The sequence below is a fragment of the Hydra viridissima genome, unplaced genomic scaffold (genome assembly GCF_058129835.1).
Source record: "Hydra viridissima isolate aposymbiotic clone 2 unplaced genomic scaffold, HvirCarnegie_v1 scaffold_14, whole genome shotgun sequence".
NCBI lineage: Eukaryota > Metazoa > Cnidaria > Hydrozoa > Anthoathecata > Hydridae > Hydra > Hydra viridissima.
The window spans coordinates 1064140-1081277 of NW_028324313.1; the positions used below are offsets into that span (position 1 = coordinate 1064140).

General features: G+C 28.3%; 1 protein-coding gene across 3 annotated transcripts in view; it reads left to right on the forward strand.

The window, feature by feature from the left end:
• Positions 1–15685, forward strand: part of LOC149878701 (structural maintenance of chromosomes flexible hinge domain-containing protein 1-like) — a 42539-nt gene extending 26854 nt beyond the window's left edge. For all 3 annotated transcript variants that reach the window (XM_090072253.1, XM_090072252.1, XM_090072254.1), the window contains exons 26-34: positions 2179–2286; positions 3286–3448; positions 8177–8305; positions 8426–8540; positions 8728–8888; positions 8970–9095; positions 10667–10779; positions 13725–13911; positions 14589–15685. In XM_090072253.1, the coding sequence (XP_089928379.1) occupies positions 2179–2286; positions 3286–3448; positions 8177–8305; positions 8426–8540; positions 8728–8888; positions 8970–9095; positions 10667–10779; positions 13725–13911; positions 14589–15355 (1869 nt within the window). In that variant the 3' untranslated portion in view covers positions 15356–15685. The remainder of the gene's footprint in view (positions 1–2178; positions 2287–3285; positions 3449–8176; positions 8306–8425; positions 8541–8727; positions 8889–8969; positions 9096–10666; positions 10780–13724; positions 13912–14588) is intronic.
• Positions 15686–17138: the final 1453 nt, after the last annotated feature.

A 17138-nucleotide genomic window follows, 5' to 3' on the forward strand; every position in this document is an offset into this window, starting at 1 on the left:
AGCTCTGATGTTTTAATTAAAGTACTAGACATACATTGAGTAAAACTAAATAGATATTTGAAATTAATGTTCTAAAGACTGTTTAGTCCACCTATTCAAGTTGTTGATGACCTATGTTAAGTCTGTTGCATCTGCTTATTTTACAGAGCTTTTAATACTTGTCTCAGTTATGATTTGCTGACTAAAGGTTTCAAGTTATGATTGGCTGACTGAAGGTCTTCTATTTTGCAGCTAGAAGTCTGACTGTTCTCAATACCAATTTTTCCAGCACAGTGATTGTTAGATTTTTTTTTGAAGAAATATTTTGGATTTGGACAAGGATTTCTGATATTACTGTCTATTCCCATAGTATTTCAATCAGGTTCATATCTGAGGATTATGGCGGTCATATCATAGTTTTTAGCAAGCCCTCATGTTCTCTCATTTCTGTATATTCTCTTCTTATTATTGCAGTATGTTTTGGATCATTATCCTATTGCAGAAAAAAGCCTATTGCAATTAAATGTAACCCAAATGGATTTGCATTATTCTTCATAATACTTCTTTAACTCTCCTTATTCAAAATGTTTTGGATCCTTGCAAGGTCCCCTGTCCCACTTGATGATAAATATCGTCATAACTGAACCACCACCATTTTTCACAATTAGAGCAATATAGGTTGGTATCTTCTCTTTAGATGCATGTGGTACATATATTCGTCTATTTGAGCCAAAGGCCTGAAGTTTAGATTCACTTGTCCAAAAAATTTTAGACTAATCAGATACAGTCTGATCCTGATGCATCTTTGCCCATTTCAATCTCTTTATGCCATTTCTTTTCTACTTTTTTAACACCAATGTTAAATGGTGTTTTAGATGGTGATCTAAAATGCATCATTTTAGATCACCATTTAATCAAGAAATTCTTCCTTTTAGGCCGCAGTCAAGCAGTTGATCATGCATACAAGAATTTATTTTAAAAAATTTTAAAAATTATGTGTTTTCCCTAAAAATGAAGTAGTGACATAACAATCCAGTAATAAGTGGTGGCTGATTTTAATCAACGTCTTCATCTTTTTTATCTAGTGGAGGATGCGGTGCAAATTTTATAATTAATGTTTACAGTCGTTGAAAGAGACTTCTTTGTTTTGGTTATTATTAAATTCAGCTGAGGAGCAGCTCAATGCATATTTTGCTCAGAAATAAGTTTTACTGCATAGATCATTTGCCTTGGATGTGAACTGAAGGCCTTTCTTTTCTTGTTAGGTCAGTCACTTAAGTCACCATAGGTAGAAAATCTCTTTATTGTCTCTTGAAGCCCTTTGTAGGATATTATAAGTTCTTTGCAATTTTTATAATGGAATAATTTTCTTTGTGCAAAGTGATTATTGCACTTCTGTTAGCAATTCTTATCTCCTTTGATTTTGTCATTCTTCTAAAAATATATAGGAGAATATGCTGAATCGTTTGAGAATTTTAAGTTTTTTAAGAAATATATAGGAGAATATGCTGAATTATTTAAGAATTAGAAGCTTTTTAAGAAATATTAACATTACCTGTTACTTAAATCTTTTTTTTTTTTTTCCAAAAAAGTTGAATAAAAATTCAGATAATGAAATAGAACAAAAGATGAAAACATTAATGCCAAAAGTTAAAACTAATGTTGATTAACATGGTTTTTAATTAATATGTTTTTTTATTTTGTACAATATTGATTATTTGTCTTATCTAATATTAATATATAACATTTATTTTACAATACTTATTATATAATACTTATTTATTATATAATACTTGTTTATTTTATACTTCTTTATTATATAATATTTATTTTATAATATTTATTATATAACACTTATTTATCTTATGGTTCTTATAATATAATACTTATTTATTTTCAAAATATAATTTTTTTTAATGAGGTGTTTAAACTGCAATAAAATAAGGGTTTCCCTTTATTAAAAAAAAAAATTCTCCTAAAGAATTTGTGCAGATTTTTATACGAAATAATGTGTGATAAAATTTGAATTAATCATTCAAGATTCCTTTTTCAGACAAACAATTATATTTGTTGGATTCAAAAAGTTTAAAAAAATGTTTTTTAATGTAAAAAGTTTCATTCTGTAAAAAAAGCACATGTTTTAATGTAAAAAGTTTTGAGTTGAAGTTTACCTTTTAAATTGTTTTAATTTTCTTTTAGCCAAGATTTATTGATGTCCACATTTTGCAGACCAACTTAGTCACCAGTATTACATTAAAAGTGGAAGAGACTATGTTTACTGCTTCATCTCTATTTCCTTTGATTAAGGTATAATAACTGTTGAATAATGCAAAAAATACTTGTTTGTTAAGATAAAGAAAATACTTTTTGATTAAGATAAGAAAAATGTTAGGGAGAGGAATTTACAAGTACAAAGTTTTTAGTTAATAGGAATTAATAATTATTATTAATGTTTATTGTTATTAATTATTGCTAATAATTATTACTACTAATAATTATTAATAATTGCTATAAATAATTATTACTAATAATTATTATTCATAATTGTTAATAATAATTATTAATAATTATTATTAACAATTATTAATTATCATTTTTAATAATCATTATTAATAATCATTATTAATAAACATTATTAATAATCATTATCATTAACAATGAGTATTAATATTAATTATTAATTATTATTAATAATTATTGTTAGTAATCATTGTTAATAATTACTATTAACAATTATTGCCTTTTATCAGAGTTTTTATAGAAATTTTTAGAAATTCCAAATTAATCAAAAAAATATCTTAAGCAGCTGAAAAAGTAAATATATCTAATGTTTCAATTTTTTTGTTGTCACTTTAAGTATCTACGTTTTTATGAGTGTAGAGCGAAATAACTGCCTGGAAGTATTTCTGATAGATTATTAGTTAAATAATGCATTTAGTAATACAAATAATACATGACTTAAATAAATTGGTATGACTTAAATAATTAATATTACTTAAATCAATATTCTGACTTAAATGAATATTTTGAATTAAATAAATATTTTGACTTAAATAATGCAACTCAGTTAATTAATATTAAATTATTTTAATTAATTGAATTATTTTATTTAATTAAGTAATGTTACTTGTTAAAATCATAAACTCAGCTGTTTCTAACTTGCAAAGTTTTTGTAAAAATTTCATTAATTGTTTTTCCAAACCAGTTGACATCATGGCCTTTTTTTTTAAAAAAAAAAAGAAATGTGATTGTTTTAATAAGGTAGCTAAGTACTGCATATAGTGTAATCATGTGATGTATTTATAGGTATTTCACAAGACTTCAGATGATGTACCTGCTCCTGTTCTAAAGTCAAATATAAGTTTCACTATCATATCGCCTTCGGGTAAAAGCTCTGATGCACTCACTATTTACAACAATAGCTTGCAATCATTCACTGATGATGTGTTGTTCTGTGCATCTGACAGCTGTATGATTTTATATAATATTAATGATTTTATATGGTTTTATATAAGTTAGCAGTCAAATCAAAAGGTGCTGAAATTGATTTTTTTTCCCTCTGAAAATTACATTTGATCATTACGAGGGATAACTAAATATAGCAAACCAGATCTACTATGCATTAGAAGACCATAGCTAACATCAAAAAATAGATAAGAAAAACTAGTCCATTTTCATCGCCACACATCTTTGTAAAAACATTATTTGGCATTGAACAGTACAGTAAGTATGGGGGGAGGAAGGGAGGAAGGGGGGGGGGTCTTTCAGACCAATTAGTTTCTCTAATTTCAGTACCTATACTCCTACTGAGAACCTTATCCAAGCTAATTAAATACAAATACCCTGTTATCACACCAAGCACTAAGTGCAACTCCATCACAGAAGGAAAGTGTGCTGAAATAGGATCATCTCATGCTAGCATCATCCAAGTTTAATGTGGGGTCATAATGGTGGCTGAAAAAGTGTGCTATAGAATGTTTGACTTTAATAGCAAGCTTTAAAACTGTACCTTGATTTTTTTATTCAAAATATGTGCTAGTTTCATATCAGCGGCATTATAACACATTAATAGACCAAACACCAAGGAATAACTTTTTTAGCCTTTTTCATTAAAGCATCAAATTTTTGTTTCTTCCATAAAACAATTTTGCTTATTGTTTTAAACACTTTTCTAGAGTATCTATGTATTGATTTATTCTTCCGTTGCTGAGACCTGGACCTTTGTGAGAATCCCATCCCCATATTCCAGCCGAGCCTTTGTTGAGTAACACCTTTGCCAGTTGTAACATTCTTTAAGGAAACATTGAATTCTCTGGTTAAATTACAAAATGCTTGTTCTAACATTTGATCGAACCCTGCAAAAAATGATACTTCTCTTTCAATTAACTTTGAAATACCAGGATTGGAGAATCTTTGACAGTCTCAGTTTCTTTAAACTTTTTTAATGTATTTTAAACGCAGCCCTCTGAAACAATGACTAATTTTGCTATACCAACAGTAGGTTGGATTCCTTATTTATATAAACCAAAAAATTTGCCATTTAATTTTCTCAGGGATCAAGAAAAGTGTTGCACATGCACAAAAAAGATGCCAATAAATAAATGAACTTAAAAAAAAAATCTTTAGCTTTGACAACTTTTTTTCATTAAAAAACTAGGCCGGTATCATAAAAAATTTCCCCTTGCATAAACTTTTTATATACAATTGAGTTTTTTTAATTGAATTGAAATTTTTATAAAAGTTTTGTATAAAAGTTTAAAGACCGAAATCAAAGGAAACTTTTCAACAAGGTTTTCAACATTTCAACGTTGTTTTTTTTTTCAATGTTTCAAGGAACAAGGTTTTAGGTAAGGTACAGATTTTTATCTGATCAATTATAGTTGCATGTAGGAGCAACTGCTCCTAGGATGCTTACTGTTCTTCTTAACTGAGAACAGTAAGCATCCTTGTTGTGGTTAAAATCTTAATGCCACACAGAATGCATACCTTTTTGCAATTCTCAGCATGGTTACCAGCATGTTTACTATTTGATGGTGGCATTATACTGTTCTAAAGTAGAGAAAGTAGGAAACAATATAAGAATTAAATAACAAATAATAAGAATTAATATATTTACATCATATGACAATATCTAGGTTTATTTAATTATGCTTAATAATATAAGATTAAATAATAGAAAATATATTTTTTTAAGACTTTCTGGTGTAAAGTTAAATTAATAGGAACAGTCTAAATAAGCAGGAATATTTTGCTATTATATTGCTTATTATTTACTAATTTATTCAATGTGAGTGTGTTTTAAACAGCTGGTATAAAAATGCCCACTGTGTATCTACATTACACAGTGATCAATTTTGATCGAAATGCAAAAAAACCCTAAGACAGTACTAAAACACTATAATGTTGTAAATAACAATAAAAACAGTATTTATTTGCAGAAAATATCAATAAAATTTTGAAATTTTTTTTTTGCTTTTTTCAAACGTCTGTAAGTTCAATATCAGACTGATCACTTTCTGTTTCCATCTCGGGTGGAGAAATCATTGATTGCTTCAAGATTGAAAGTATTGCTGTAGACAGAGGATTACGTTTTCTCATTTTCAGCTGTTTCTTTTTGTATGAAATTTCAAGGATGACTGGGTCACTGATGTCTCTAAGTCTATGAAAGGGATCAGGCATGCATTTTAAACATGAAGATTGAAATATTCTAACCATGAGTGAAATATTCTTGCATGTCACAAGACTTTGTTGTTTCCTTCTCCAGCCTCTTCATTGGTAAGACCAATAGGTACAGCATGATTTGCAATCATTTCATGACCATTTTTTAAGATTTCTTATAAAGTAGAAGTGATTGGATACCACCCTTCACCTTGCAAAGTGTCAAATTAGGTTTTTTTGGTTTCTTCACAAAGAGCTTCCTTCATCAAGGGCAAAGCCAGATGCCAGAGCTCCCCATATTGTTTCCAAGTTCTTAACTAGTTGACTAGAAACTCCACAGATTTCTGGTGTTGTTTCTGTAATTATGAAAAAATTATTTTAGTTTTTTTTACTAAATTTTATTTACAAAAGTATGGTGTTACTCCAACCTAATATACATACCATAACAAAAAAAAATATGGCAGAATTGTTTTGTTTAAAATGCAAGAGTGTTAAGCTATCATAATCCTTACTGAACAAAGTTGAGAATTTGTATTAATTTTTTTGATGATGGCCAAATGATGGTCTCACTGTAATCTATTTTTTCTAAAGTAAAAACTATACTATATTTTCCAAAAGTTTAAAAAAAGTTTAAGCTGTGAAGAGCTTGATATGTTTAACAGGAATGTGTTTGGTTTTGTTCTTTGTTGTTGCAAGGTATCAACCCTGTATTTTTTCACACATAGATATATATGACAAGAGGTTAGGAACCAGAGAGATGGTTAGGAACTTATTTTTAAATCCATGAAAATAGGACTTGTTGTTTTAAAGCTTAACTGTAATATAAATTATAATATAAATATGATATAAATTGTAATATAATATAAATATTATAATATAAAAATTATAAAAATTGATAATATAATATAAAAATTATAATATAAAATAAATATAATATAAATTGTAATATAATATTTTAAATTTATAATAGACTAAAATTTTAAAAACAAAAAGTTCTCCAAAAAGCAATTTTAGTTCCCGAAATTTTACAAACCGTTTGCCTGAAAATTATTACATTTTTTCACCTTAATTTTTGGAAGAAAAAGACTTGTTTTTTTTTTTCACAAAATAATTGCACTTTTTAGACAAAATTGCCATAATACGCCAGTAAAAACAATTGAAATATGATTGTACGTACTGATATATTTTTTTTTTTATAAATCATAGATTGAATTCTCTTGACTTTTCAGAAAAGTTAAAGTTTTTCATTCGAATTGAGCCTTTTTTAAGGACTTAAAAAAATTCAAAAAAATACCTTTATTTTGAATATATTTGCTCATAATGAACACCTTTTAATAGCTTTGTATTGTGGATAACTATTCACTCAATCATTTGTTAATCTAAAAAAATTTATTGTTATTAAGAGTTTTAAGTTTGCAAAAAAAAAAAAAAAAAAAAACTAGATTGGCATAAACATAATTTTTTATTGATTTATGAGAAATTATGGACAAATCTACATAAATTGTTAAATTTAACCAATTAATCTTTCAGATTTTGTAAAAAAAAATCAAAAATTTTCTATCTCAAAAAAAAAAAAAAAAATTTTCTTTTTAAGTTCATTTTTGACCATTGTGCACTACAGAGAAAGAAAAGTGGATTTAGAGGTTTAAATCAGCTTTTTGAAAAAGCATGTGGTACTATGGCTTAAAAAGAAGAACTTCCTAGATGGGAATTTTGTGTTCCAATGGACGATAGAGTTCTAAGCCTCAAAAAGAACCCACAGTTTTTGAGAGACAATATGGCCAATTTCTCGCTTAAAGAAATTTAGCCTTCAAGCCAAAACTTGAATCCACTTAATTCAAAATGGGGTGTTTCTAAAAGTTGTCATTGATGATAAAAAGTAAATCTCCTCAAATTTGATTTATCTTGAACTCTTCTTTTATAAATCTTATTTAGATTATTTCTGGGTTTAAAAGATTTGTTAGTCTAGTAGTAAGAAAAAGCCCACAAATTGTGGCCACACTCTGTAAATCAAAAATATATTCTCTGTTTAACACCTTGGGTTGATATTTGTTCTACCTTCTAAAGACCCACTAAATTTACTTTTAAATATGGAAAAGTATATATATGTATGTATGTATGTATGTATGTATGTATGTATGTATGTATGTATGTATGTATGTATGTATGTATGTATGTATGTATGTATGTATGTATGTATGTATATAACTATTTATTTTGCAGACCAAAAAATCACAAAAGTTAGCATATGGTTTAATTTAAAAAAACATGATCATCATCGATTAGTCAAACTTCTATTCCATACAAATACAATTTTAAGCTTTAAATTTTTAAGCTTTAACTCATTGGATTGTTATTACTAATGGTATTTCATTTTACCCCACCTATTCCATATTACTTTTTTTTTTTTCTTTTTTTTTTTTTTTTTTTTTTCTCACAGCTTGCCTGGGTGGGGACATTAACTATGTAAACATGTTACTAAATACATCCATTTTTAAGTTTTACATGATATTATTATTCATACTTTACTTCTTTTTAGCATCTCATTTTATGGAAGCAGGTGTTTGGACAATACAGTGCTCTTACATTGAATCTCGACCTGCTCTCTTGGATATTGCAGGAAAAACACCTCTAAAAAGTGAGCCAGTGAAGATAATTGTTCACCCAGGTCTGTGAACTTTTTAAAAATAAGTTACACTAACTTTTTTTTTGTTAAAAAAATTTTGTATTTGCAATCTAAATCAACGTTTTGAAACTATTGACTCAGCAATTTTTTTTTATTTATTAGACTCAGCCACTCAACTTGCTTCTTCATTACTTAAAGAAACTGTCTTATTTGCATCTTTGTCTTCAACAGATTCAAGCGCTCACTCGTTAATACCACTGCGTACAACAAATAATAAGTAAATGATTATGAGTTTAACTAATCAATTAAAATCCTTGGATAAATTTTTGTATATAAAAAAAAAAAAATTCAAAGTTCATCTGGCTGGTTGAATAGCAATAGTACTTGTTGGTTGGCCAGTAAACTGTAGAAAGTTTTTTATGTTTGTTTTTTTTTTTGAACTGAAAGTTTTTGTATCGTAATAGCTCTCCTCATATTTCACTGTTTGTACTGGACAAATATGGAAACCGAGTAGCCATCAATACAAAAGTTCAAATATCTATAGAACCTGTTGATAGAGAAAAAATTGGGGTAAATGCTGTTATTCCGCAACTAGAAAAAAGTTGTTCATCAGTTGAAATCATAGGTAATTAAAATATGAGTTGAATTGGAACTAAACAGGTTGTTCTTGAAAAATGGTGTATCATAATCCTTGAAATGTTTTTAGATGGAGTTGCTAGTTTACCTCAGATCACTCTTACTGGAAAAGTAGGGGCCAAGATGGGTATTTACCATTTGGTTTTTTCAGATGACAATTTAGAACCACTGAAGATTAAATTCTCCTATACGACAGGTGAGCTTGATTTTTCTTTTCTTTTGCAAAGAGTTATAACAGATGGGTCTGAAGCTACTAAAACTAAACTACTAAGATTAAAAAATTTATAGATGTTTAAAAGTTAGAGATGGAAGTCTCTTACAAAAAATGTCTTTTCTAATCTCTTTAATCTCTTTATCTCTTTTTATTTTTGAAAATTCTATTCTACTATTTTCACTCTTTAAATTTAAAAATATTTTAAATACCAGCAGTAATTTTTCTGTTTAATTTTTCTGTTGCTTGTTGGTGATTTTGTAGTCTTGTAGAAAAGTAATAGACCAAGCTTATCTTTTCACTGTTGTTGTGTATTGGCTTATTTATTAAAAGCAGTTTTGTTTAAATTAAGAATAGATTTGATTAGAGAAATTCATCTTAATTAAGAAGGGGTCCAAGTGTTTCAGATGTTATTCTAACCTATTTCCCTCAGAATTGTAATGTAAAGCGTCCTCAGAATTGTAATGTAAAGCGTAATGGCATTCGATAGTTTTGCATCATTTTAAAAGGCAAGAGTTAATCGTGATCAATTCAAACATGTTTTGCTTCTATGTTTACAATGGTTTGGACAGTCAGGTTTTTGTTGAATCAGAAGTATTAAGTTTCTACAGCAAATACAAGAAAAATTATGCTGACTGGTAAAAGTTGATCCTAAATTCCAGTAAAAAAAATATGCACAGTGAGTTAATGGGGAAAATGTTTTTTAAAAGATAAGTGAGAAAAGTAAGTGAGAAAAAAAATTTAAGGGCAGTATTGTTTTTAATACTATGGTGTTAGGCCTTTCATGGTTTTCAAAAATAAGGTTTATGCTAATATAATAATGAATCTATAAATCGGAGTGAAGTTAGAGCTTGAAAAAGTAGTTCAGTTTATATTGTATGTGTTTGAGTTTGAAGAGAAAAATATTATTATTATTCTTATCATTATTATTGTTGTTGTTGTTATTGTTATTGTTGTTACTATTATTATTATTGTTGTTGTTATTATTATTATTATTATTATTATTATTATTATTATTATTATTATTATTATTATTGTTGTTATTATTATTATTATTATTATTATTATTATTATTATTATTCTTATTATTACTATTATTATTATTATTATTATTATTATTATTATTATTATTATTATTATTATTATTATTATTATTATTATTATTATTATTATCATTATTATTATTGTTATTATTATTATTATTATTATTATTATTATTATTATTATTATTATTATTATTATTATTATTATTATTATTATTATTATTATCATTATTATTATTATTATTATTATTATTATTATTATTATTATTATTATTATTATTATTATTATTATTATTATTATTATTAATTATTAATTACTAGTTATTATTATTGTTATTCTTTTCAAACTTTAAGTTGTTTTGCCATAAAAGAATAATTAATAGTTTTTATATGGAATTAAATTAATATATTTTTAATTTATTGAAAATATGATATATGAAATATTTAAAATGTTTTTATTATCTTTTTATTTTTTTATTTATTTGAACTTTTTTTCATGAATGAAACTTGAAGATGAAGAACTAAAAAAAATTACACAAAGGTACGTAGAGCTCAACACTGAACTTGTCTCCTATAAAAATGATTTAACTTCAAAGCAGATGGAATTAGAAAAATGTGCAAATAAGGTATCAATTTTGTTTTATATTCGTGTTACATATACAGCTATTCACGAAAGTTTAAACGATTGCAGAATTTTCAAATCTAATCTTCGGTTTTTCTTGAATAAAAATCTAGCGGAAATAGATATCAAAATAATTATTTTTCCAATTTGGTAAATAGGTTATTTGTTAATAGAATAAAAAAAAAGTAGGTTTTGACTCATTACCGTTTACTCAGAAATTTCTTTAAAAGGTAGGTGATACAAATTAAGAGGTTTCACAAAAGTTTAAACGATTTTATTTAGGATCAATTATTTGCTAATTAATTGATAAATCCGCTGCGAAATTTTTTTTCGCAGCAAATTTATCAGTTAATTAGCAAATAATTGAGTAGTTTTTCAATCAAAAAATTCATCACAACATCATCAGGCAGCAAATATTGTGAATTTCAAATTAATTTCAATTGCGTGCAAATGGGTCAAAAATCAGTTTCTAGTGACATCAAATGGCAAGTTATTGGTATGGGGCGGACAAAAAATCACACAAACGTTCAAATAGGCAAAATACTTAATATTTCTGAATATTGCGTTAGAAAAACCATCAAAACCTGGGAACTTACCAAGGACGTCTCTGACATGCCGCGTACTGGGAGACCATCCAAACTCAGCAACCGTGACAAAAATGGTATATTCAGAATGAGCAGAGAAAACCCCAGACTCAGCTACAAAAAGCTAGCACAAATCTTCAATGAGTCAAAAAATAATCCAAAAGTTAGCAGAGAGCTCGTGAGACGAACATTGTCAGACAAAGGTATTGGAACGTACATAGCTGCTAAAAAACCTATTCTTTCAATCACGGATAAACATAAACGACGAGTGTGGTCCAAAGAAAAGCTGGACTGGTCTGTAGAACAGTGGGCAAAAGTTATTTGGAGTGATGAAGCTAACTTTCAAGTTGTAAACCGCAAGTGAAGAATCTATGTCAAAAGATTTGCAACTGAGAAATATTCAGACAGGTTTTTGCAACATCGTCGACAAGGCGGTGGAGGTTCGGTTGGCATCTGGGGATGTTTTTCTCACAAAGGTATAGGCTTCTGTGAGCTGTATAAAGGCCGAATTAATCAATATACCTACAAGAACACATTGGAAACGTGTTTAGTTCCATCAATCAGCAGGGTTCCCACTCCTCCTTATAAACCTTAAATATCCTTAATAAAAAAAAAACTCCTTAAAAGTCCTTAAATAACCTTAAAAAAAGTTCAAATTTAACTGCTGTCCTTAATTTCTCCTTATTTTCTTACATTATCTTCAAGGAAATTTTATTAAAGTGTATGGATTATACTTATCAATAGAGAAGCAAATAGTTACTTCTTTGATGATTTGAAATCCTACACCTATATATATATATATATATATATATATATATATATATATATATATATATATATATATATATATATATATATATATATATATATATATATATATATATATATATATATATATATATATATATATATATACAAAAGCCCTGTCTGCAGAAAAAGCAGAGAAAATGGAAGCAAAACAAAAAGTAATTGAGGATATTGAAATAGTCAATACAGAAATTCGACAGTCATTATGTATGATTGAGAATTTAAAGAAGTCGTCTGATGAAATTGGATTCCGTGCTGAAAAAAGGATAGCTTTAGGTTTGTGCCCTGAATATGAATAAATTTTTAGTTCATATAATACTAAATGAAATGTCATTATTTAATGATTCTCTTTGTATTTAGCTGACATTTCGAAATCTAATGCATTAAAAAGAGCTGCTTTTGAAAAACAAGAGTTTCTTGAAATGCTTTATGTTTAAAAAAAAAAACCTTGTTAAAAAGAAAAATGAACTTATATAATGTTATATATATATTTGTGTATAGTATATTATATTTATAATAGTTAATCTATTTGTATTTAATGTTTATTGAAAAAAGAAAGATTCTGTTTTTAAAGTAATCATTTTCTCCTTAATTCTCCTTATTTTTTTCTTGAAAAAATTGGCGTTCGCGACCAAATATCCTTAAAAATTGGGAAAATATATCCTTAATTCTCCTTAAAATCCTTATTTTCAGCCTCAGTTTTAATAGTGGTAACTCTGATCAGACACTTGTATGGCAGAAGCAAGCAATTCATCTTTCAACAAGACGGGGCTTCAGCTCATACAGCACACTCAATCAAAGAATATTTTTTGAAAAAAAAGTTCAATGTGATGCCCTGGTGCCCTAGATCACCAGATCTCAACCCAATCGAAAATATTTGGTCTTGGATCGACAATCAACTGACATACCATGAAATTCAATCAACTCAGCATTTAAAGCAACTTTTGAATGAGTACTGGCCGAAGGTACCTCGCGTGATGTGCATGAAATTAGTTGAATCAATGCATAAACGAGTTTATCTTTGCTATAAAAACAAAGGAGGACACTTCAAATATTAATTTCGCTTTTTTTTTCATTTTTTGTTCGAATGTTGCAATTCGTTTAAACTTTTGTGCTTCTTATTTTTCCTATAAGATTTTTTGTAATAGCTTTTTTCTAACTAAATGTTAAAATTTTTATAACATGTTCATATTCATTTTAAAGCTAATTACTTTTTCTTTAATAAATAAAAAAAATTAATTCGATATCATTTTACAGTTTTTCTTTATTAAACAAAAACCAAACATACTTGATAAAAATTCTGCAATCGTTTAAACTTTCGTGAATAGCAAATATAAATAAAAATAGTATTGTATAAATTATGTTAATATATCAAGTAAGAGTGCTCATATAATAATATTTATTTTGTCATAATCAGTATGTTTTCAAATGACTTTTTAGTTGTTGCTCTATATATAACATAATTTTGAGTTAATTGTTCATTTTTTTTATTATAATTTTTATTGTAATTTTTACTGTAATTTCGATTGTAATTTGTAGTGTAAATGTTTTCTCTTAGGTAAATGCAACTTTAAAAATGGCAGCAAATTACTTCCAGTCCCCTAAACCAACCATTCAAGATATTGACATTCAAATTTTAAAAATTCGGAACATTTGTTACGATTACGAGATGCGTACCAATGATATTCGACCATGTCGTAAGGATCCGCAACATCCGCCCCCAAATGTTCGTCAGTATATCAAAGGTATGAGTTTTAAACAGCAATAAATAATGAAAATATTTGTAACAATCGTGAAAATAATCATTACTTAGTCGCATCAACATTTGAAATGAGTTTTGAACCCAAAGAAATAAATTCTAAAAATATAATAATTAAAATGAATTTTAATATTTTTAATAACAAATTACTAAAGTTATTTTGTTGTTTACATTTTGCATGTTTTCTTTACGACTAAACCCGGCTTGTTTTTTTAAAAAACACTTGTTTTTTTTTTAAAATGTGCATTCGCTTTAAACATTTGACCTATAAAAGTTTCTCGAGAATACAAAAATCCAGTGAGTGCATTGCGTAATAAAATCTAGTGAGTGCATTGCACGATAAAGTGTTGATGGCGGCAAATTTTTGAATGCTTGTACGAACGTTTATTTATGCAGAAGGTGTAAAAAAAGAAAGGTGCTCTGGTAAGGAGTTTGTTAAAAATTATGTCTGATTAAACCAATCACTGGACACGAAAAAAAAATACGAGTACTGGGCACGAAAAGTCATGACATTCTGCTATTGATTAAAGTTGGCTGTTAATTCCTTAAAATTGAAACTGTCTGTTGCAAGCATTTAGGAAATTCAAAATTTTTGCATGTGGAAAATAATATTTTAATAGTGTTATATAGATTACAATACTGAAGCCCCATTTTTACTTTTAGGTCTGGTATGTGAACTAGCCTATGTTTCTGACCCAAATCTTGCTAGGATATTGTCATGGTACGTGCAAAGTAAAATGAGGGTTGCGTTTTGCGAGACACGGGAACAGCAGAGGAAGGTTTATGATCTCGGTTGCCCAGCTTACAGTGAGAATCTTATAAAAGGTTTCTCCAGAGGAAATGTCTCAACCAACCCTGAAAATTTCCTTCCTATTGAGCTGCCGGACCCTCCTCCAGGTTTCACTAGCTCCATAAGTTGTGCTGTAAATCTTCTGGAATTCAAAGAACGCTACAGTTATCTGCGTTCCAGTTTATACTGGTCAGTATTTTCTCGCACTATAGTTGTGACTGATCTTGACCACGCGCAGAGATATCGTGAACATCTAACACATCTAGGCCATAACTGTCCTGCTATTTTAACTTTAAGCGGAGATCTACTTGCTGCTGACGGTCTAATGGATCCACAACGCCGCTGTCCCCAGCGTATTGAAGATTTAAGATACGCTTTTGGTGAACTGCCGTCTACGGAAAAAAAAGAGTATAAAGATCTACAAAAGGAGCGGCGGCGCCTGGAGGAACTTCGTGCTTTGACATTTGATATGATTAACGCTGAACAAGCTGTTCAGGCCAGTGTAAGAAATCTCAGCGAAAAAGAAAACACAGTTTTGCCACTTATCTTAAAACTGGAGCAAAAACGAGAACATCTAAAGAGAATGGCTGACGAAATTTCATCTACTTTGTCTCCAAGTAAGCGGAGAAAACAAAAATAAGATTTTTTAATTTTTGATCGATGCCCGCAAATGAGCTGAGACCATTAACGTATGGCTAATAAACTGTCCTAAGATGCTTATATTTTGTTAAGAAATTTAATGCTACTAATAAAGAAGACGCTTCGATAAATTATTGCGGAATTATACCTTAAACGTGGATCTTAATCGGTTTTTGTGTTAAGATAATTATTCACACAAAACATATTTTCTTTTCCAGCAAATTTTTTATGGGAATGAATTTTTTAAATCGGTTTATTTAAACAATTTCTAAGATTATATATGATATAACGAGGTATGGAGTACGAAAAAAACTATTTTTACACCTTTAAATCTTGTATTCCATTCGTGAATAATTGAAGTTAATAGGCATCTGCCAGGTGAGCTAATTTTTAAAAAATCTGACTGCTTTAACTGTATTCAAGCAAAAAGAATAAAAATTCATCTGACAGTTGGAATGGCATTTTTTAAGGGATCAAAGTGTGATTCCCTTTAAAGCAAATATTTGGGGTGATGGGACTTATGACGCAAAGCAGTTAACAGTGGTCAATAGTTATCAAGAGCGAGAAGATAAGTTGAGAAAAGGAGTCTGATTTTAGATTCACTAAAAAAAGCTTGATTGATTTATTTACAAAAGAAAAACATTTTATGCACACAGATGGGAATTTACAGGGGAGTTCGACTTTTAAAAAAATGAAAATATTTTGGTACCCCTTAATCAGTGAACCCCTCTCAACTCCCCAGTTAAGATGTGGGGCTCTAGATATGGAGTGATGATGTTTCTATGTTAGCAAGCATTCAACACAAAGAAATCTCAAGTTTTTGTTGAAATTTCTTTTGAACAGGTGCGTTGTGGTCAATCTTTTGTTACATAACACTATGTAGCACAATTTTTGTACTTTGATTTTAAATGATTTCAACTGTTTACGTCTAAAGGCTGCAGAAAAACGATTACATTGAGCACAAACTTTGATTCTATGATCACAGCACAACGAAAATTCGTTTTTATTAAGACAGGATTTTTTCGTTCATTTGGTCTGCTATGAAACAACAATAGCATATAAAATAGACAAAGACAGTAAAAAATCATTCAGAAAGCTTCGAGAAGATTTTCTAGATTTGCGAGTGTACTGTAAACCACTTTCGCAAAGAAGCCCTAATGTCTTTCCTCATCATGTTTTTGTTGCACTGTCCTTGATAACGACATTCAATATCAGATATATCTTAATTAAAGTGCTCGGCTTTCTTCCTTGAGTAAGCTCTCGTGTTCTCCTTGAATTTATCAAAATGAGCGTCACCGATATGAACTTTGAGTGATATTCTGCATCCTATTTTGGTGTTATTCTTTACAAAAATCTGAACAAACTTCACATTTTAATTGGAACATTTTTATTGCAATTGTTCATGGCTTCCTTGTGATTACCCAGGAAGCCATGAACTTGATAGTGTGCCCAGGAAGCCATGAAGGTGATAGTACTCCTTACTGTCCCATTGGCAAAGGAAACAAGGAAAACTGCTTTGAAGGCCCATGATGAATACTTCAAATATAATTCGTTATTAATAACGAATAAAAGAGTTAATTGCTTTATTTAACAAAAACACTAATTGAAATATTTTTTCGAGTCACTTGTGCCTTTATACTTGTATGACTACTATTACACAGTTCGAGAGCATTCTAGAAGGTTCTGGAATTTTCTTGAAAGTTCTAGAGGCTTTATGAAAGTTCTAAATTTTTCTGGAAGATTCTCGGACCTTTAGGACAAATCTAGCTGTTCAAGAATATTCT